Below are 22207 nucleotides of genomic sequence, written 5' to 3'. Positions count from 1 at the left end.
TTATAATCATATCCTGAAAATTAACCTTTGATTTCTGGAGAGTCTGGAGGCTTGTGCCGGCTACTCACTGAATATAAAATGCAATGTATATTAGAGGCCACAATAATTGGAAATACGCAATATTGGAACATCACACTTCCTTGCTGCAGCTTTGGGAAAGATAACATTTGAGAGGAAATCTGGATGCTAATTTATCATTCGCATTTCCGTTCTAATTTTTTACCTAGTAACTAGCTACAATGAAGGATCGTTTAGCCGGTTTGATTCTTGTAAGTTATTTCACTGAGCTTGTTCTTGAGTGTCTTGGCAATAGGATTGATAATCCAGGAAGAACTCGTTGTAAGGCATAAGTCAACCAACTGATTTTCTAATTCCCAATCAACCACTGTGCCCTGACCATTCTCCCATCTTAGCGAACACAATGTTGCCCCATGACTGAATCTTCTCTGTATCATTGGTATCTCTCCATTCATCCACTGTGTACATCTGTAGCAGATTTTTTTTTTGCAAAACTTCGTTTAACATGGGCTATAGTTTTTGCATGAACAGGACTTAATTAATTCCAAAAAAAATCACGTTTTAGCACCACACACAAAGTATATTTATGCACAGACATCTCTTAACCCGTGGAAATGTTTAAACAGCAGTGTGTCCTGGACATACATCAAGCATATCAAACATGTATATCTCGAACTTAATGATGTTGGGTGCTGTATATTTTAACACACTCTCTCACTTTGGCCCCTATTGGCGTCCAGGAGAACAGCTTATTCCTCCTAAGATTCAACACTGTTTATGCTAGGGATTCAGCACTTGTATCCTGAGTCAGGTTAGGAGGAAAGTGAAGGAAAATTTCCCTTTAATTTATTTCAGTTTTGTTTAATTTTTTAAATTATGTATGAATGTTTTTACTGGTATCTTAAAATATTATTTTAACATTTAAAAATTAATTATTTTTTTCTGGATGTCTGAAATATTCAGAATCATTTAAAAGCTGGCATAGCTGGAGTGAGGTGTTGTTGACCATCAAAGGTGTCAGTGGACTTTTGGGGGCGGGGGGGTGCGACTTCCTCAGTGCTCTGCTGCCACTCATGGCCATGCTGCTGGGACCTTGGGTGAATGAGATGGGACCTCCACATCCAGACCAGGTAGGTTTGGGGAAGCAGGTAAGATTCAGCCCATTGCTTTACTAGAGTTAAACACTGATCTTTGCGTAGATTCCACAAACAACAGCAGCTTCATTTCCAGCAGTGTACTTAATGTGGCAAAAATATCTGAAGGCACTTCATGAGAGCTTTCTCAAATAAAATTTGATACCTTGTCCGTCCCATGAGGAGATATGGGGGCAGATGACCGAATGTTTGGATAAAGAGGTGAAGTTCAAGGAAGTTCTTCAAGGACAAAGCAAAGGTAGGAAGTTACATTGGGATATTCAAGATCTAGGGCAGCTGAAGGCATGAATGACAATTGTGAAGACATTTAAAATTTGGGGAAGAAAAAAGAGGCCAGAACTGAAAGGTGTGCTGGGGTCTCAGAAGAGATGGGAAGGAGGAACCAACAGAGATGGGAAGTGGCAAAATGATAAAAGGGTTTGAAATAAACAATTTTAACATTAAGATATTGCTTGACTAGAGATCATCAGCAAGCATAAAGGTGATAAGTGTAATCTGTGTATGCACCTGAATTAAAATGAAATGCAAGTGATCCAGTGAATGTTGCTTAAGTAACTCATCCTAAACGTTAAACATTTCTTCAACAATGGGTTTGAAAGTGCTTAGTTTTCACAAACGGGCAACAATTTTTTTACAAAACATTTGATGTTTAGACTGTATTTCTTCAGCCTTAATTTAGGTTAACCTGAGCAGTGGTGAGGTAGTTTGCCAGAGTGTTGCTACAATCAGCAATGAAGCAACAGCACCATCTGCTGTTCCTTCATTATTAATGCTGGCCTTTTACAAAAAAATACTGAAAACATTTTAAAACATCAAAGAAAGTACTGAGCAGGTCAAGCAACAACTCTGGAGAAAGTTTCAGGTCAGTAGCATTCTGTCAGAACAGGATGCTTCAAGTCATAAATGTTAACTCTCATTCTCTCCACAAATGCTGCCTGACATGCTGAGTATTTTCTGTTTATATTAACCGAGCTGTAAGACTAGATTTGGTGATAGGTATACGAATGAGTTTCCACTTTGTGTGCGGTTGGAAATTTAGGCTCCAGTTGTGCCCTTTTGTAAAGTTAGTGCATTTTTTTCCCTTTGATTCTCCCATTGAATACACGATCTGTCACGATCCAGGGCCACAACTTACTATGTGTTTTCTTTTCAAAACAATAGGTCCGAATGTATTTAAAGGTGAGAATTCGTTAAAGGTTAATTCAGCTGAAAATGGGTTAATCTCAAAATATAAACATTTTAAAATCACAGTAGCTTGATTAAAAGTTACTGAAAAGACTTTTAGAAAATATACACAATTATTTTTGAGTTAGGTTGGCACGGTAGCTAGTTCAGTAAGGTCAAAAAAAACATGCAAAACACTTTCGTGTTGTGGCATCAAGTAATAATTATTGAAACCTGCTTGAAAAGCCACGTCAAGTGTGATTAGTAGCTCAGTGGTGATTAATTCACTCTGGGGCATGGCCAGCTTATTATGGCCAATGTTTGCATCCAGTACAATGTTTTTAAAACCATGTAAAGAACCATAGAAATTCTAGTTCTACTGAGCACAATTTGGGCCTAAAATCCCATGAACTAATGCGCTGGGTTTGCTGGTATTGGGGTGGAACTGCATTGAACAAGAAAAACTTGCAATGGACCAGAGATTCTTGGCTCCGCTTCTGGAATGGAGAGAATGTGTAGAGGATGATGCAAAAGCTATGAAGAGCACAAGCATCTGCCACAGCCACAAAAGATTCTTCACTCTGTGGAACATAACAACCACTACTGAGAGTGACTCATCAGTCAGTGTTCCAGGATCAGGCCAATGCTTCTATTTTCAGTCTTCAAAAACCCCAATTGCTCATTTCTTCTAAACCCCACCTCCAGGAGCATGTGGCACAGAGATCGGACCATCCACCATGTGACTTCTGTCAAAAGGTGTCTCAGCTATTTCTAGACCCGATCCACTATCATCTTGTGGTTTCTTGGCTGTCCCTCGAGTCTTCTCTTCCATGAGGTCCAGTTCCTGATTGCCTGTAATGTATATTTTTTTTACCTTCACAGGTCCCTGCTAGATAACACTAATGGCTTAATCTCCATAGATACCATCTCTTCCTTTTATGGCCAGCAAAATAACTCTCTCTTTAAAATGTCCATTCTGAGACCACTTGTCTAATCTGCAACAATCATCTCTTTCACATTTCAATTCTTTCTACTCCTTTGTCTCCTCTCTCCACTGCCAATACTCCATATTTGAGTCTGATCTTACAAGAGCATCAAAGCCAGATTTGCAAATGACAGACTCTGTGTTTGGTACATTATCTTTCTTGACCTCCATGTCCTTTCTTAAGGCTCACTGTTCGTTTTTTTGCTTAAGTGATTAGTTCACCTCCCAGAAACAGCAATTTCTTCCAACTCTGCATAGTCACCTCCTTGGAAATGAAGGAATCTATCCTTGCCACGCTATCCTACATGATACTCCTGCCATGTGTATACTAAGAGCAGTTAGTCCTATCTTCATCACTGTCTAATCATTGCTCCCTTAATTGGACCTGGTTCCCTCTCTGATATCAGAGGCAACCAGGTCTCTCTGATGTAATAACGACATTCAAAAGACATTTGGCTAAGTACGTGGATAGGAGGGGATTAGAGCGATACGGGCCAAATGTGGGCAAATGGGACTAGAAGATGCAATTCCCTTCTGTCAGTTTCTCCATCTCTGCCACATCTGTTCTCGTGATGTGGCTGTCCACTCCAGGACATCCAAGATGTTCTCTTTTTTCAGAAAATGGGGATTTCCCCCCACCCACTGCTATCGATGCAGCGCTCACCTGTATCCCTTCTATTTCCCATACATCTGCCCTCACCCCATTCTTCCCCTGACATAACAGGGATAGAGTTCCCCTTGTCCTCACCTACCACCTCACGAGCCTACGCATCCAACATATCATTCTCCACAACTTCCGCCATCTCCAATGGGATCCCACCGCCAGGCACGTCTTTCCCTCCCCTCCCTGCTTTCCGCAGGGATTGCTCTCTCTGTGACTTCCTTGTCTGCGCGTCCTTCCCCGCCGATCCCTTGCCAGGCACTGATCCCTGCAACCACGCTTAGTGTCACACCCGCCCCTACACCTCCTCCCTCACCACCATTCAGGGCCCTAAACAGTCCTTCCAGCTGAGGCAGTCCTTCACACGTGAATCCATTGGGGTCATTTATTGCATTCGGTGCTCCCGGCACGGCCTCCTCTACATCGGTGAGGCCCGACGCAGATTGGGCGACTGCTTCGTCAAACATCTCCGCTCCATCCGCTGTACCAGCCGGGATCTCCCGGTGGCCAGCCATTTTAATTCCGCTTCCCATTTCCACAGTGACATGTCTGTCCACGGCCACCTCTACTGCCAAGTTGAGGCTTGACACAGATTACTGGAGCAGCACATTGCACTCCGCCTTGGTAGTCTTCAACCAATTCTCTAACTTCAGGTAATCACTGCCCTCTATCCCCCCTATTTTTCCCCTTATCCCACTGGCTCCCATCACCCCATCTATTTCCCTTCCCCTGCCCTCTCAATCTGCCCATCACCCACACATCCCTCCCTCCGGTTCTTCTCCTCACCTCCTTTATCCCATGGTCCTCTCCTATCAGACGCCGTCTTCTTCAGCCCTTTGTCACTACCACCTATCACCTCCCAGCTTCTTGCATCGATCCCACTACCCCCCCCCCCCTCACCTGCCTATCACCCCCCCCTCACCTGGATCCACCTATCACCCGCCAGCTCTTGCTCCACCCCTTCCCTCCACCTTTTTATACCGGCCATCTCCCCTCTTTCTTTCCAGTCCTCATGAAGGGTCTTGACCTGAAATGTCAACTGTTTATTTCCGTTCATAGGTGCTGCCTGACCTGCTGTGTTCCTCCCGCATTTTGTGTGTTGCTCCAGATTTCCAGCATCTGCAGTCTCTGGCTTGGTGGGCCCCACGGTCAGCATGGACGAGTTGGGCCGAAGGGTCTGTTTCCCTGCTGTATTACTCTGCCTCTAGGAGTTTCAAGCCCCACATCTAATCAGGGCTGGCATGACGGTGCAGCAATCAGTGAAGCTCCTCAAAGCTCCAGGCAGCTAGGTTCGATCCTGACCTTGGGTGCTTCTGCACAGAGTTAGCACGTTCTTTCCTTAACTGCGTGCATTTCCACTTTCAGAAATGTGCTGGTAGATTAATTGGCTACTGTACATTACCCCTAGGTTAATGGCAAAACAAAAAGAATCCAAAGGGAATTGATGGGCATGTGTGAGAGAGAGAATGTTGCAGGGGTGCAGGAAATAGGGTACCAATGGGATCACTCCCCTGAATGCTAGTATGGAGCTGATGGGCAGGATGGCTCCTTCTGTGTGGTTACACGTATAAAGGTAATCTTTATAGTCATTGATTTCTGCCTCTTTTACTGCTCATAGCTGTCCACTTTAGATTCAGCTATTTTATTCCTCATGATTTCCCACCTAATCTAGGAAAAATGTAAGCTGGCTCATTATTAAGTTCATCATACCAATACCGTGGTAAACTTACAGGCACTATCGTCAAACCCTCCCATGGTTCTATCCCACCCAAACCAGCCTCACAACACAACAGTGACCACATTTCAGAAGTACTTTGGCTGGATAGCATTCTGGGATGTCCTGAGGTTGCAAAAGGTGCCATATAACTGGAAGAAAGTCCCTTCTTCCTTCCTTTATGTCCTCTGAATTTTTGAATGTTCTACCAGCCTGTAATAACTATGTTACATTAGTTCTATGATCATGCTAAATCCTGTAAAACCCCATAGAACAGCACAGCACAGGAACAGGCCCTTCGGCCCACGATGTTATGTCGAACTAATAAACTAGTAATTAAAAGCCTAACTAAGCTAGCATCATCTGCCTACACAAGACCATATCCTTCCATTCTCTGTACATTCACGTTCCTATCTGAGGCAGCGCATTCCCCAGGCATCTATCACTCTCTGTGTAAGAAGAAAAAACTTGCTCCACATACCTTCTTTGAACTTACCCCCTCTCTCTTAAATGCATGCTCACTAGTACTAGACATTTCGCCTCTGGGAAAAAGATACCGGCTGTCTACTCTATCTATGCCCCTCATAATCTCATAAACCTCTATCAGGTCTCCCCTCAGCCTCTGCCACTCCAGAGAAAACAACCAAAGTTTGTCTAACCTCCTCTCGTAGTACATGCTCTCTAATCTAGGCAGCATCTTGGTAAACCTCTTCTGCACCCTCCCCAAAGTCTCCACATCCTTCCTATAATGGGACAACCCATTTTTCAAACTTTTTGGCAGTCTAACCGAATCTTTTGCTCTGTGCTTTGGTGCTCCCTCTTCCTATTTATAACACTTTAATATTAAAGGTAAAGCTGTTGTAGCCTCCTACCTGTATGTGTCCTCCTATGTGCTTTCAAGTGAGAGCTTTTTGTGTACACTTTATTGCAGCCCTCAAAGTCACACCTGTGAATGCGCCGTTTCTTCGAGTCAGGGGACTCTGATCTTCGCTGACGTCTTGTACCTTCAATACTGAAAGGGGAATCTGCACTGTAAAAAGGACACAATGACCACAGAATGAATACACCAGAACTGAAGGGTTATTGGTTTGAATATTACTCATGAATATAATGGGACATAACCGAGATGTTGAGGGTGGGTTTGAACAAAAGTCAGGTAGATGCAGTTTCTGGCCAATACGCCTGGCCACACCAGAAAAGTTAGAGAGAAATTCATGTTTTGATGGCCTGTTCTAAGTGTGTGTGGCAGGCAGGCACGGTAGTGTAGCAGTTGGTGTAATGCTATTACAGCGCCAGCGACCTGGGTTCAATTCCGGCCACTGTCTGTAAGGAGTTTGTATGTTCTCCCTGTTTCTGCATGGGTTTCCTCCGGGTGCTCTGGTTTCCTCCCACATTCCAAAGACGTACAGGTTAGGAAGTTGTGGGCATGCTATGTTGGCGCCGGAAGCGTGGCGACACGTGCGGGCTGCCCCCAGAACACTCTACGCAAAAGATGTATTTCACTGTGTGTTTTGATGTACATGTGACTAATAAACATATCTTATGTGTGCATCAGCCTCCAGTACTGCTCACCCACATTGGGTTCAATGCAACTGAATGTGTAAAGTATGACAAGTACTTCAGCATGCATTTAGCTCTGGGGAACAAAGGCAAATTTCTCCGCAGTTTAGGAATTATTGTTAAATGTACTTCATCCAAACTAATTAGTGGCAAGATAATTTAATATCTTGTTTTTGCCTCTGCACTTTCCCTCTCTTTTAAAATGGGTTCATCTGCACCTGAATTGAAATGGGAATGCTGTCTGTCTGTCTGTTGCAGTCTCTGGCTGCAGTGTGGTGGGCAATTAAGCTCGTCATTTCTAACACCCTCTACTTCACCCGATTTTAATCAGCTGAGAAATGGGTGACTAGCTAACCACCGTTCCCCTATCCCTGCGTACCTCACCCAAAACCACCAAACACCATGTGCATCTTACGTAACATCTTCAAAGGCAATCCCAACAGCTTCCAACTGGTAGTCAATCAGAAGTATATCCGGAATTATTTGTGATTAGTGGCAAAGAAAGTGTTCCTAATGACTTTGAAGAAAGTGGCCCACAAATACCCAACAATCTCTGTGCCATGTGTGTGGCAGCAGTTGTTGTTGGGCATCAGGACACATTCTTCATAGGTTTCTTGGAGTTTGCATTGAGGATTCCCAGGTTAGGTGGCACAGTGAAGTTGCAGGTAGTTGCTGCTGCTTCACAGCTCCATCAACCTGGCTTCCATCCTGACTTCCAGTGCTGTCTGTGTGGAGTTTGCATGTTCTCCTTGTGGCTATGTGGGATTCTTCCTGGTGCTCCGGTTTCCTCCGACATCTTGATTGGTCGGTTAACTGGCCATTGCAAATTGTCACCAGTACAGGAGAATGGGGATGTAAAGGAGTACATGAGAAAGAATAGATCACAGGGATATAAGTGGAGGAATGTGATTGATGGGAATTCTCACATAGGTTTGATGGGCTGAATTGCTGCTTTCTATGTCTAGGTGAAAAGTGAATTTTACTACAGCTACTATGTCATTACAGGATTGTTAAATTTAGGACTCTCCAGTTTTGACTGGTTCTCAAGCTGGTATTATAAAATTATATCCACTGAAGGCTTAAAGTCATCACTCATGTCGCCCAGCAACAGTTTGAAAGGCATGAATCATTGGTCACCGATCATCTGATTGGCTCGTAAACCTCTGAGTCACCTTTCACACCACATAGCCTGGAAGGATTCCAGACCACTGTTGTTACTGCAGCCTTGCTGAATCACAAAAGTTCACAAAGGAAGGTATGGAAAAAAGCAAGATTGGCCACAGAGCTTCCCATCATGATTAACCAAATTTAGAAACTGCACTGCTGAATCAGTGTCCTCAGTGAACACTCAGACAACAAACTGCACATACTGTTTGCGCAATCCACACCCAAAAGTAACACAGAGTTTTCAAGTGCACTGCCAGTGTTTGATTGCAAAAGAAATTATTGATGGATAGCTAGGTTTGAATGGATGCTTTCAATAAGAACAAAAATGGAGAAGCAATAAAGACCATTCCAAGTCCATTTTATTGTCTGAAACACTGACATAATCAGAATTGGGTAAACTTTGGTCTGAATGACCTCAATCTATGCAGCAAAATAATAACTCAGATTTTCCAAAGGAATTCAAACAATTTTGTGTGCAACTGCAGGGAAGCTTGTGACTCGCTTGTGACTCACTTGTAACTTCTGAAGGCTCAGTGCTGATCTGTGGCCCTCCCTATTTACCACTGTAGTAAATTGAGGAAAGCTATAGATCCAGAAAATGAATGCAAGACTTTGTGGAATTTTGCAAAGTGTATTCCCTGATATTCTACCCATGGGTTTTCCCTAAGGGAGCCAATACAGGCTGCAAATAAGGGGAACCGTGGTCTACACTGTTGCAACAACTCTATGGCCCAATGTGGCCACAACATCCAATTTGCTCTATTATTATTCATTCATTTTTTTATAGTGACCATTAGAAATAATGCAGATTCCCCTAAGACTTTTAATGAAGGAGGTACTACATTTTGTTTCGTGAGATAATTTGCAATGAAACCCAAGATGATTCAACTATCACTCATTTTGATTCCAGAGGGGTTGCCCAACGTGACATGCAGACTGGATTATTTGAATTTTTTTCTTAGTTATTTGGGACTGGAAGGTTTGCAAAAAAGATTCTCGAGGGATAGAGAGAGTTATAGAGAGAGGTTGAGCAGGCTGGGACTTTATTCACTGGAGTATAGGAGAATGAGGGGTGATTTATAGAGGTGTATAAAATCATGAGGAGCATAGATAAGGTGAATGCACAGAGTCTTTTTCCCAGGGTTGGGGAATCAAGAACTAAAGTCCATCGGGTGAGAGGGGGAGGGATTTAATAGGAACCTGAGGGGCAACTTTTTCACCCAAAGGGTGGTCAGTATATGGAACGAGCTGCCAGAGGAAGCGGTTGAGGCAGGTACATTAACAACATTTAAAAGACACTTGGACAGATACAGGGATGGGAACGGTTCAGAGGGAAATGGGCCAAATGCAGGCAAATAGGACCAGCTTAGCTGGGCATCTTGGTCAGCATGGACCATTGGGCCAAAGGGCCTGTTTCCATGCTGTATGACTCTATGGTTCTAAGTCTTTAAGTGTAGGCAGCATTTAACTTATCACACTGGCAAAAAGCAGCAGTAACGCTGAATCGTAAACAAAGGCCTGCTGATGCATGAGGAGCTCTTGTTGACAACAACTTGTATCCAAAGGAGGATCTAACCCTGGGAAACATTCATGGTCCCTTTATGAAGAACATTAGCAGATAAAAGTTTGACGTTGAGCAATGTAAGGAGATACAAGAATAAGCTGCAGGAGATTTTGGAGACTGCATTGTTGATAATGGAGATCTTGAATAGGAGAGTGGGACTCCTGAAACGAAGTCACATCCAACGTAAGATCCACTTAACAGATGGTCAGCTCTGCAAGTGCATTACATTTTAAAATGCTTTCCATAGGCTATTTTTTTTACCTTTTATTATTTACTGGATGGAAGACTTAAAATGTCATGTGCTTGCTTGTCTCTCTAAAGACTCCCATTATCTTTACATAGGTCAGGTAAGATCAAAATCCTGTTCAACCAACTGCCAGTTAACAGCAATAATCATACTCGCCCAGCTGTGAAATTATGATTGCTTTTGAAGCTGTAAGTCCCTTTGGTACGAGACCCATTTTTGTTAAAACAAAAATATTTCTAATTGCGCAATGTTGTTTTGTTCTGTGTTCCACAATTGGGAAAAAAATTTTTTACAAATCAAATAAGATAGTGACCATTTTGTGCTGCCTGGTAAATTTTGACTGGGTATCCCTTAGAACGGGTCGCCCTAGTGATTGGTTGCTGCCACGGTGATGTGATTCCCTGAGTAACATGGCCTTTGGAGGACCGAAAGGGAACAGGGACCAATGTCATGATGCACTCTGGGGACAATGTGGCCTCAGAACCAGAGGGCTGTCCTAAGAAGCCGACATGGTGAGTTAAATTCTTTCTTACATCCTTGGGTCTTCACCCCCACCTGGAAGATTCCCCACCCTACCCACTCCCAACAGTTGCTGCTGGATTCCCACTCCTATCTGCTGCAGCACATTGCCCACCTCTCACTGCCTCCTTCCACAGTGCCAACCTTGGCCCCAGTTCTCTGCTAGCCTCCCAATTCCTCCCCATATTACTATCATCACAGCCTTTCCCCTCACAGCTGCTCCAACCTTCTGTCACCCTCCCCAACACACTGCCAGCCTCCCTCCACTACTCACACACTCGTTCTCTCTTCCTGCCTCCCCTCCCTGTTTCCCCCACCCTCCCCCAAATACTCTCGCTGCTCCCTGGACCCATGACCAATGAGCTCTTGAGTCCAGCCTCAGATAAGGAGGGGCCAACTGGCACTCTTTCACCTGAGAAGGTGTTCAATGCCCAGTCTCAGCATATTTTGTGTAATGCTGAGCCCAGCAGTCACAGCCAGAATGGAACTGATTGGGTTATTCCTTGCCAACTGGAGTTTGCACTGATGTACGTACATGTTCATGCTTACACACACAATTTGCATTATGTAGCCACCCTTCAGTCAGTGTATCCTGGAGGGGAAATGATCCCACTGTAATTGAGAGTCCCTGGTTGCCGTAGCTTTGGCAATGAGTTCAGAGAATCTAGAAATTAAAACCAAGTCCTGTTCCCAATGCAACTCAGTGGTTGACAGGACAGTGTCAACATTGACTCTTCAAGACAGAGCCTTTATTGTGCAAAACCAGGCCAAATTACATACCTAGCACTGCTTTGTTAATGCAAGTGATCCCTGTTGGTGGTTGTTGAAAAGCAATGTGAGTAACTCTAACCACCTGTTTGATTTGTCTATTTTCCATTTGGACATCTGGTGCAGAGGAGGTACTCCCTATAGCATTGAGGCTGGAATTATAGCCACCTCCTGCAGCACTGGAAGAACTGAAGTATCTATTTAGTGCCCATGACCTGAACACTCATCAATTGGTCACTTGTTTAGATCCTATCCTAACTGGACAAATCAGATTTTGAACATTTTCACCCAGTGCTTTTTTAAACATAAAACATAGAACAGTATATCACAGGAACAGGCCCTTTGACTCATGATGTTGTGCTGAACTAATTAAACTAGTTATCAAATGCCCAACTAAACTAGTCCCTTCTGCCTGTACAATGTCCATATCCCTCCATTCTCTGCAAATTCATGGGCCTAGCCCAGAGCCTTTTAAATGCCTCTATTGTATTTGTCTACCATCTGTGGCAGTGCATTTCCAGGCACTCACCACTCTGTGTTTAAAAAAAAAATTTGCCCCACACATCTCCTCTGAACTAACCCCCTCTCACCTTAAATCCATGCCCCCTAATATTAGACATTTTGACCCTGGGAAAAAGATGCTGGCTGTCTGCTCTGTCTGTGCCTCTCGTAATCTTATAAACTTCTATCAGTTCTCCCCTCAGCCTCCGCCACTGCAGAGAAAACAACCCAAGTTTGTCCAACCTCTCCTTATAAGCACATGTCCTCTTATCCAGGCAGTATCCTGGTAAACCTCTTCTGCACCCTCTCCAAAGCCTCCACATCCTTCCTACAATGGGGTGACCAGAACTGAATGCAGTACTCCAGATGCGGCCCAACCAGAGTTTTATAAAGCTGCAACATAACTTCCTGACTCTTGAACTCAATGCCTCGACTAATAAAGGCAAGCATGCCGTACGCCTTCTTTACCACCCAATCAACCCGTGCAGCCATTTTCAGGGAGCTATGGACCTTTCATTCAATTCCTTTGTATGACGTGAAAAGCCTCTCAATCGGTTCATGGCCTCTGGGGATGTCAAATGGAGGAAGGGGGTGGCTCCTGCAGTATGTCAAACTCTCTTTCCTAATTGTGCTAAAGGAAGCTGTATATCTGCCTGAAAGGAGCAGGTTGGAATTTTGATTTTACATGAAGAGAGAGAGAGCCAAAAAATTATCGGAGTGATATTTGCAACTTGCCCTTTTTCAAAAAAAAAGGGCTTGGATTCTCCTGCTGGCATTAATTAATATTTTTATTGACCTATTTTTAAAAAACCCGGAAAGTAATAACGGTATGGTATTAATAGAAGCATTGAAATTACTAATGCTCCTGTTATTTGTCAGCAGGAGTAGGGAGAGTTGGAGGCTGCAAAAACACTGTTCCCCTATTTTCCTTCTCAGTAATGTCTGTCTTTCCACTTATAAATGAGTCAAGGCATCCAGGAGGAAGGATTCACACCAGTATTTCAGGAGCAGGTGACTTGGGACTATTATAAGACACATTATACATATTATTTTCCTGGCGTGTCTTACTCATTCAATAAACTACTTACTTATTTTCTCTGCACTGCAAGAGATCCTGGCGTGGACACTAACAATTGGACAGAGCCATTCAGTGAAAGTAATGACAGTTTTTATTTAGCATCTGAGGTTTCCAAATCTCTGTTTATTCGGCACCCACTTCCAGATCTATCAGCTGTCCTAGAACCTTTCCTGGAATATTTTAATCCTTTAAGCGTCAATTTCTTTTCTGTTTGGCAATGTTTAATCCTTAAAAAGAAATAACTGGGGATGTTTGACATCATGGAGTGATACAGCACATAAACCGGCCCTTTGGCTCCCCGAGTCCGTGCCAACCATTAAGCACCTATCAACACTAATCCCAGTCCCATCAACTCCCCCTACACACTGCCATTCACCTACACAGAGGACAATAGCCAATTAGCCTACCAATCTGCCTGGCTTTGGGATGTGGGCGGAACCAGAACATCCAGGGGATAAACCACATAATCACAGAGAGAACATACAAACTCTACAGACAGCACCAGCAATCAGGATTGAACCTGGATCACAGGAGATACGAGGCAACAACTCTCCTAACAACGCTGTTAAACAGTACTGCTTCCCCCGCCGCCCCCCCAACTACCACAGCCATTTGCCCAACCCTCTCCCACGATTGTCTCCCTCAACACCTGTCACTGGCAGCTGCCCTGACCAATTTTTCCACTCGCACCCACCACACAACTGTCTCTTGCCACCCCATCAAACTCAGAAATCCAAAACTTGCGGGCAGCTGGTCACGGTTCTTTCCCTGCATGTGTCTTAATGCTGGATTCCTCATGGCTATCTTCCCCATTAACCTGAATGGAGGGGACTGCCTGGAATGGACTAAGGTAAGCTTAAGGTAAACTTACTAAGATAAGTTTAGAGAGTTTAAAGGAGATCTGACAGGCAAGTTTCTCTACAGAGAGGATGGTAGGTGCCTGGAACACGCTGCCGGAGGAGGTGGTGAAGCAGATACAACAGAAATACTTAAGAAGCATTTAGACAGGCATGTGAACAGGCAGCGAATGGACAGCAGTTGGGATTAGTTTACACTGGCATCGTGGTCGGCGTAGATGTGGGCCAAAGGGCCTATTCCCAAGCTGTACTGTTCTATGTAGAGTTTTAAAATGTTTTCTCAGAGATTCTTTTATTATTAAAGTTTTTAATAATGAAGTATACTTCAATACTTTCATTAGATTTTAATAATCTTTGAATGCTGGGTATATATTGTGTCTGACAGGGTTACAAAGAACATTACAGCACAGTACAGGCCCTTTGGCCCACAATGTTGTGCCAACATTTTATCCTGCTCTAAGATCTATCTAACCTTTCCCTCCCACATAGCCCTCCATTTCTCTATCATTCATGTGGCTATCTAAGAGTCTCTTAAATGTCCCTAATGTATCTGCCCCCACAACCTCTGCTGGCAGTGCGTTTCACACACCCACCACTCTCTGTGTAAAAAACTTACCCCTGACGTCCCCCTTATACCTTCTTCCAATAACCTTAAAATTATGCCCCCTTGCGTTAGCCATTTTCGCCGTGGGAAAAAGTCTCTGACTGTCCACTCGATCTATGCCTCTTATCATCTTGCACACCTCTATCAAGTCACCTCTCATCATTTTCCTCTCCAAAGAGAAAAGCCCTAGCTCGCTCAACCTATCCTCATAAGACATGCTCTCCAATCTAGGCAGCATTCTGGTAACTCTCCTCTGCAGCCTCTCTAAAGCTTTCACATCCTTCCTATAATGAGGCGACCGGAACTGAACACAATACTCCAAGTGTGGTCTAACCAGGGTTGGGGGTGGAACTTTCTCTGGGCCCTCCCAAAATGTCAGGGGAAGCTGTGTTGTCACTGCAGAGCCTGTCCTTAATGAACAGTCTGGTTCTTGACCACAAGTTCCTGCTGCAGAAACTGCACTGGGTAGGTACAGCCATTTCATGGGCTTGGCCCTCACTGTTGGGGCTTGGCCCTCACTGTTGACACTTGGCCCAGTTTGCAGTCAGCAGCCAGTCTGTTTTAGTGATGCTCAGTGAGCAGTAAATATTAGCCATGACATTAGGGCTCCAGAGCCTCTTCATCAAGATCTGTCACAGCCTCTTGAATAAACAGTTGAGGTCTCAGCTTAATCTCTCATCTGAGACACTTCATCCACGACAGTCCAACATTCCCACGGTACTGCACTGGTATGTCAGTCCAGCTTAAAGTTAGAACAAGTAAAAAAAAGTCTCCTGCAGATATCTTTTTTCTTCTTGCTTGATGTGTGGCAGCAGAACCTATTACATAATTGAACTACACAAATTATTTCCACTGGTTACTCCAGGTGCCTCAATGACTTGTGCGTCAAGTTTGCTGTTTCATTGGCTGCTGGCAGCCTTGGGCAATCCTATAAAGGGCATGAGAAAAGGCACTACTGCAATATGTTTGTCTATTGTGTACTAATAACAGGAGTTAACACTGTTCCATAGCTGTCATTTTAGATTTGGTTCTATTGTTTTTCCATTGTAAACCACAAGATGGTGCAAGAGTTCATTGCTTGTAAATCTGAGTCCCTGAAAACTTTGCGTAAAGTTTGCACTTATGTAACTCTTGACACATCTTTTTCAGGATATTCCAAGTGCTTTAACAGCTAATTAAGTGTAAAGTGTTACCCTGGGTTACGGATGACCTGACTTATGGAAATCTGAATTTACGCAAATTCCCTCTTTACAGTAGTGTAGCAGTTAGTGTAACACCTTACAGCGCCAGCAACCCGGGTCCAATTCCAGCCGCTGTCTGTAAGGAACTTGTACGTTCTCCTCGTGTCTGCGTGGGTTTCCTCCGGGTGCTCCGGTTTCCTCCCACATTCCAAAGACGTACGGGTTAGGAAGTTGTGGGCATGCTATGTTGGCGCTGGAAGTGTGGCGACACTTGCGGGCTGCCCCCAGAACACTCTACACAAAGGACACATTTCACTGTGTTTCGATGCATACGTTACTAATAAAGATAGCTTATCTTAAAGCATTTTTCAAGATGGTAATAATAATGTTTTGAGGTATCTATTAACATATACAATATATAGTTTAAACACAGGTCATGCGAGGGTGAATATTCGATGAAATGAAAGAATAATAGAATGTATGTAGAGTGATACAATATGGGTTACTATAGAAAATGGACGTTCCTTCTTCCGGAGAAATCAGCTCATGGAAAATTCTCAGGAAAGGAAGTCTTACATAATCCAGGGACTGCCTATACCCATTGTAGTAATGCAGGAACCAGAGCAGTTTGTTTCGTGCACAACGCACTGCTATAACTGCAATGCGATAATCTCTTAGAGATTTAAAAACAGCCCAGGACAACTCCTCTTGCTCTTCAATATAATCCAAAAGGCTGCACCTCTGTAGGGCAGCACTCCCTCAGCGCTGCACAGGAGCAGCAGCCAAAATCCTGGAGTGGGATTTAAGCCTTCTGATTCAGAGGGAGGAGTTCAAACTTCTCCTATTAGAGTTGAAGATGAATTTCATCCATAAATGATAGCTAGAAAACCCTGCTGCCAAAAAGCACCTTTCACATTTCTCTAACATGCCGAACTGATCAAACCCTTCCATTTAAATGGCAGAGGGAAACCATGTATGTGTTTACCCACCAAACTGTCCAATAGTAATTCCTAAACATCCTTCCCTCTTTATTCAACTCTGTTTCTGGAGGATGTTCATGTAATCTAGAGACAATTTCAGCTGTGTAAAGGCTTCAGAGTGCCAAGCATACGAGAATATTTGCATCAGAGCAGGATGCATCAGAACCGAATGCCTGAAGTCTAGTCTGTGTTCAATAATATCAAGGCTGATCTGATTGTAAACTCAAATCCCCATTGCTGTCTACCCTAGCAACCTTTCACCCACTTGCTTGTCAAGTCTGTATCTATCTTTGCTTTAAAAATATTCAAAAAGCATTGGAAGCAGAGTTGAAAAAAATGACAATAGATAATGATTCCCCTCAGCTCTGTCTTGAATGGGTGACCTCATTATTAAATAGTAACCACAGTTCTGAATTCTCCCACAAGAGAAAACATCCTCTCCACATCCATCCTATCAAGGATCCTCAGCATTGTATGTTTCAAACAAGTATAACTCACTTTTCTAAGCGGATACAAGCCTAGCCCACACAACCTTTCTTCTTAAGGCAATCTGCCCACTTCAGGTTTTAGTATGGCAAACCTTCTCTGAACTATTTCCGATGTGTTAACACCCTTCCTTAAATTCGGTGACCAAAAGGCATTGAACTCCAGGTGTGGTCTCAGCAATGCTGTGTATAGAACAGTTCAGCACAAGTTCAGGACCTTCGGCCCACCATGTCTGTGCTGACCGTGATGACAAATTAAACCAAACCCATCTGCCTGCACATGATCCAGATCTGCTTCTATCACTGCCCTGGGAGCGCATTCCCAACACCTTCCCTGCACATCTCCTTTCGCCTTTCCCCCTCTCATCTTCAAGCTATGTCCTCCAATATTTAGAGTCATACAGCACAGAAACAGGCCCTTCAGCCCAACTGGTCCATGCCGACCAAGATGCCCCATCCAAGCTAGTCCCATTTGCCAGCGTTTGGCCCATAACCTTCTAAACCTTTCTTATCCATGTACCTGTCCAAGTGTCGTTTATAACTTGTTATTGTACCTGCCTCAACCACTTCCTCTGGCAGCTCGTTCCACATGGATACCACCCTTTGTGTAAAAAAAAAAGTTGCCCCCCGAGTTCCTCTTAAATCTTTCCTCTCTCACCTTAAACCTATGCCCTCTAGTTCTTGATGCCTCAACTCTGGGAAAAAGACTGAGTGCATTCACCTTATCTATGCCCCTCATGATTTTGTACAGCTCTATAAGATCACCTCTCAGTCTCCTACGCTCTAAGGAATAAAGTCCTAGCCTGTCCAACCTCTCCCTATAACTCAGTCCCTCAAGTCCTGGCAGCATCCTCGTAAATCTTTTCTGCACTCTTTCCAGTTTAATAACATCTTTCCTATAGCAGGGCAACCAAAACTGAACACAATACTCAAGGTGCGGCCTCACCAGCGTCCTGTACAACTGCAACATGACCTCCCAGCTTTTACTCTCATGCCCTGACTTACAAAAGCCAGTTTGCCAAAAGCCTTCTTTGCCACCCTGTCTACCTGTGACTCCACTTTCAGTGAACTATGTACTTATACTCCAAGGTCCCTCTGTTCTCCAACATTCCTCAGGGCCCTGGCATTCATTGTGAAAGTCCTACCTGGATTTGACTTTCCAAAACGCAACAGCTCGCACTTATCCGAACTAAACTCCATTTGCCATTCCTTGGCCCACTTACTCAGCTGATCATGATCCCTCTGTAATTTTTGATAACCTTCTTCATTGTCCATGATATCACCCATTTTAGTGTCATCTGCAATCTTACTAACCATGCCTTGTACATTCTTTTCTGAATTGTTGATATAGATGACAAACAATGGGCCCAGCACTGACCCCTGAGGCACACCACTAGTCACAGGCCTCCAGTCCAAGAAACAACCTTCTACCACTGCTCTCTGCTTTCTACCATCAAGCCACTTGTGTATCCAATTAGCCAGCTCTCCCTGAATTCCATGCAATCTAACCAGAGCAGCCTCCCATGTGGAACCTTATCAAATGCCTTACTGAAGTCCATATAAACCATGTCTGCCGCCCTGCCCTCATCAACTTTCTTGGTCACCTCATCAAAAAATTCATAAGACATGATCTTCCATGCACAAAGCCATGCTGACTACCCCTAATCAACCCATGTCTTTCCAGATGAACGTATATTTTATCCCTCAAAATCCTCTCCAGTAACTTACCTACCACAGATGTTAAACTTACTGGCCTATAGTTCCCAGGTTTTTCTTTGCCACCCTTCTTAAATAAAGGCACAACATTCAGTGATGTATTTCACTGTGTTTTGATGTACATGTGACTTATAAAAGATACCTTATCTTGTCTTACCCTCCAGTCTACTGGCACTTTCCCTTTGTCTAATGACGATGCAAATATCTCAGCCAGGGCTCTCGCAATCCCTCCTCTAGCCTCCCAGTGTTTTCGGATAAACCTGGTTAGGACCTGGAGACCTGTCGACCTCCATACCTTTTAAGACATCCAAGGCCTCCTCTACTGTAATGCAGACTATCCCCTGAGACCTTCCTATTTATTTTTCCTAGTTCTGAAGTCTTTATCTCTTTCTCCACGGTAAAAACAGAGGAGAAATATTCAGTAAGGACTTTGCCCATCTCCTGCAGCTCCACACAAAGATGTCCTCTTTGGTCTTGATATTTCTATCCTGAGAAAAAGACTCATCCACCCTATCTGTGCCTCTCATAATTTTATAAACCTCTGTCAGGGCTCCCCTCAGCCTCCAACGCTCCAGAGAAAACAATCCAAGTTTGTCTAACTTTTCTTGAGAGCTAATGCTTTCTAATCCAGTCTGCATCCTGGTGAAGCTCCTCCGCACCCTCTCCAGAGCCTCCACATCCTTCCTATAATGGGGCAATCAGAACTGCACACAGTACTCCAAACTGAAGCACAATCATCCAATATTTTTGACTTCAATTCCCCATAATAAACACTAACATTCTGTGAGCTTTCCTAATAACATATGCAACTGCATTCCAGCCTATTGCAGTTCATGGACTAGGACACCTAAATGCCTTTGCAGCTCAAGGTTCTGCAATCTCTCACTGTGTACTTTCCCATTTATCCTGTCAAAACAGATAATTTCACTGTTCCCCACATTGTACTCCATTTGCCAGATCTTTGCCCACTCACTCATCTATGCCCCATAGTAGTATCCTTATTTATTCATCACAACTTATTTTTCTACTTGTCTTTGTGCCATTAGCAAATTTAGCAACCATACCTCCGATGCCTTCATCTGAGTTATTTATATCAACTGTAAAAGCTGAGGTGCCAGCACTGATCCCTGCTGCACACAGATTATTATATCTTGCCAGCCACTCTCCGTTTCCTGTTAGCCAATTAATCTTCCATCCAAGCCAGTACATTACCTTCTACACCATGAGCTGTGACTTTCCTCAATAACTTCTGTTCCAGCACCTTATAGAAATTTAAATATAGTACACATCCTCTGGCTCCCCTTGATCCACAGCTCACGCTACTTCTTCAAGGAACTCCAAGGAATTGGTCAAACAAACCTTTCACAAAACCATGTTGACTTTGCCTGATTACCTTCAATATTTATAAGTCTCTTGCTGTGTCACCTTAAATAATAGTTTCTAACTTCTTTTCCTGTGAATTATTTTATAGGTGATTGTCCTGTACTTTCCTGTTGTCCAGGTTCATATTTCCTGTATAAAGGAGTTAAATTATGTTATTTTCCTGATCTATATAGTTCTTCCTACACTCACCCCAGCCCCATCACCATCTCTCTTTCCCCTCCTCCACCCTTTCCATCTCCCACACACTCCTCCCACTCGTTCTCCTCCCCCACTGTTCCCATCTGCCCTCCCCACCTCCCTTTATCCCATGCTCCACCTTCCTCTCCTGTCAAACTCCATCATCTTCAGCCCTTTGTCACCTCCACCGATCACCTCCCAGCTTCTCCCCTCCCCTATATGCCTATCACCTCCCTCACCTGGCTCCATCTATCACCTGCCAGCTCTTGCTCCACCCCTTTTTATTACTGGCCATCTCCCCTCCATCTTTCCAAGGGTCTCGACCCGAAACATCGTTTGTCCATTTCTGTCCACAGATGCTGCCTGACCCACTGAGTTCCTCCAGCCTTTTGTGCGTTGCTCCAGATTCCAGCACCTGCAGTCTCTTGTGTCTCCAAGATGCTATTTCCTAGTCTCATGGAATCTTTCCCAAATCTAGGGAATTTTGGAAAATTACCACAAACGCACCGACTATTTCACTGGCCACTTCTTTTAAGATCCTCGCGTGACATCTATCAGGATACAGAAACGTCAGCTCCCAACTTCAACAATTTGCTTCCACGTCCTTGATGACTGTAATTTTCCTGAGTTTATCCTTCCCATCCGATTACAGCTTTTTCTGACGGACCACCTGTATTCTCTCTGGTGAAGAATGTTGCAAAATACTCGTTTGACTCATCTGCCATCTCATTGTTTTCCGTTATTAGTTCCCTAGAGAGAGAAAATAAAAGACTGCAGATGCTGGACTCTGGAGCTAAAAACAAACCGCTGAAAGAACCCAGCAGGTCAAGCAGCACCTGTGGAGGCAAAAAGGATGTGTCGACATTTTGGTTCGAGACCTGCCTCAGGACACAAACACAGATGCAACTTGACCCACTGAGCTCTTCCAGCAATTTGTTTTTTGCATTAATTCCCTACAATCACTTTCTATAAGACCAATGTTCACTTTGTTAATTCTTCTCTTTTTTAAATATCTGCAGAAACTCTTACATTCTGTTTTTATGTTTCTGGCTCTCTTTATCACATACTCTAATTTTTTCCTCCTTCCTTATTGTTCTTTCCGTCATTCATTGCTGTTTCTTGTATTCTGTCCAATCTTCTGACCTGCCACCCATCTTTCCAGAAGGAAATAGGGATTTCCACGCTCATTCAGAGACAGACCTTGCTCTTCCATCTGTGGAGTGATCTAGGTTTGAACCATGACCATTGACACTGACTCTGGAAGTCTCATTATTGTGATTCAAGACTTTTGACGTTGCAGTAAACGAACTTTACTCTTACCTTTTATATGATTAATTTTTCAGTAATTACAAAGGTAGAGGATGCATCTTTGAACTTTCTGTCTTACCCAGAAATACTGCTGGTGGAAAAATATTCCTCTTAAACAACAATCTAACAAACTGCACCTCACTGCCTCTGTGGTTTCAGTTTTCTATTATTAAAATGTCCATTTATTATTAATATGTACATATAGATGTCCTTTTATATCACTATTTTGATTGGCAGAAATTCCTAGATTAGTTAGTTTGTCAGCACACTTGATAGGAACATTGGACAGGACTCAAAGGCATCGTCTGGTCTATGAGCTACCTTGGGGTGTTATTCAACATATCAATGTGGTCTTTAACTAAATAAACGCTGCGTTATGATGTGAAGCAGGTACATCTGGAGATTATAATTCCACC

At 43.6% G+C, this 22207-nt stretch overlaps 1 protein-coding gene across 11 annotated transcripts in view; it reads right to left on the bottom strand.

The window, feature by feature from the left end:
- Positions 1-22207, bottom strand: part of klf12b (Kruppel-like factor 12b) — a 279148-nt gene that overhangs the window by 15861 nt on the left and 241080 nt on the right. For all 11 annotated transcript variants that reach the window (XM_052026717.1, XM_052026725.1, XM_052026724.1 and 8 more), the window contains one exon: positions 6569-6726. In XM_052026717.1, the coding sequence (XP_051882677.1) occupies positions 6569-6726 (158 nt within the window). The remainder of the gene's footprint in view (positions 1-6568; positions 6727-22207) is intronic.

The sequence above is a fragment of the Pristis pectinata genome, chromosome 11, assembly GCF_009764475.1.
Source record: "Pristis pectinata isolate sPriPec2 chromosome 11, sPriPec2.1.pri, whole genome shotgun sequence".
NCBI lineage: Eukaryota > Metazoa > Chordata > Chondrichthyes > Rhinopristiformes > Pristidae > Pristis > Pristis pectinata.
This window is presented reverse-complemented; position numbering and strand designations above follow the sequence as displayed.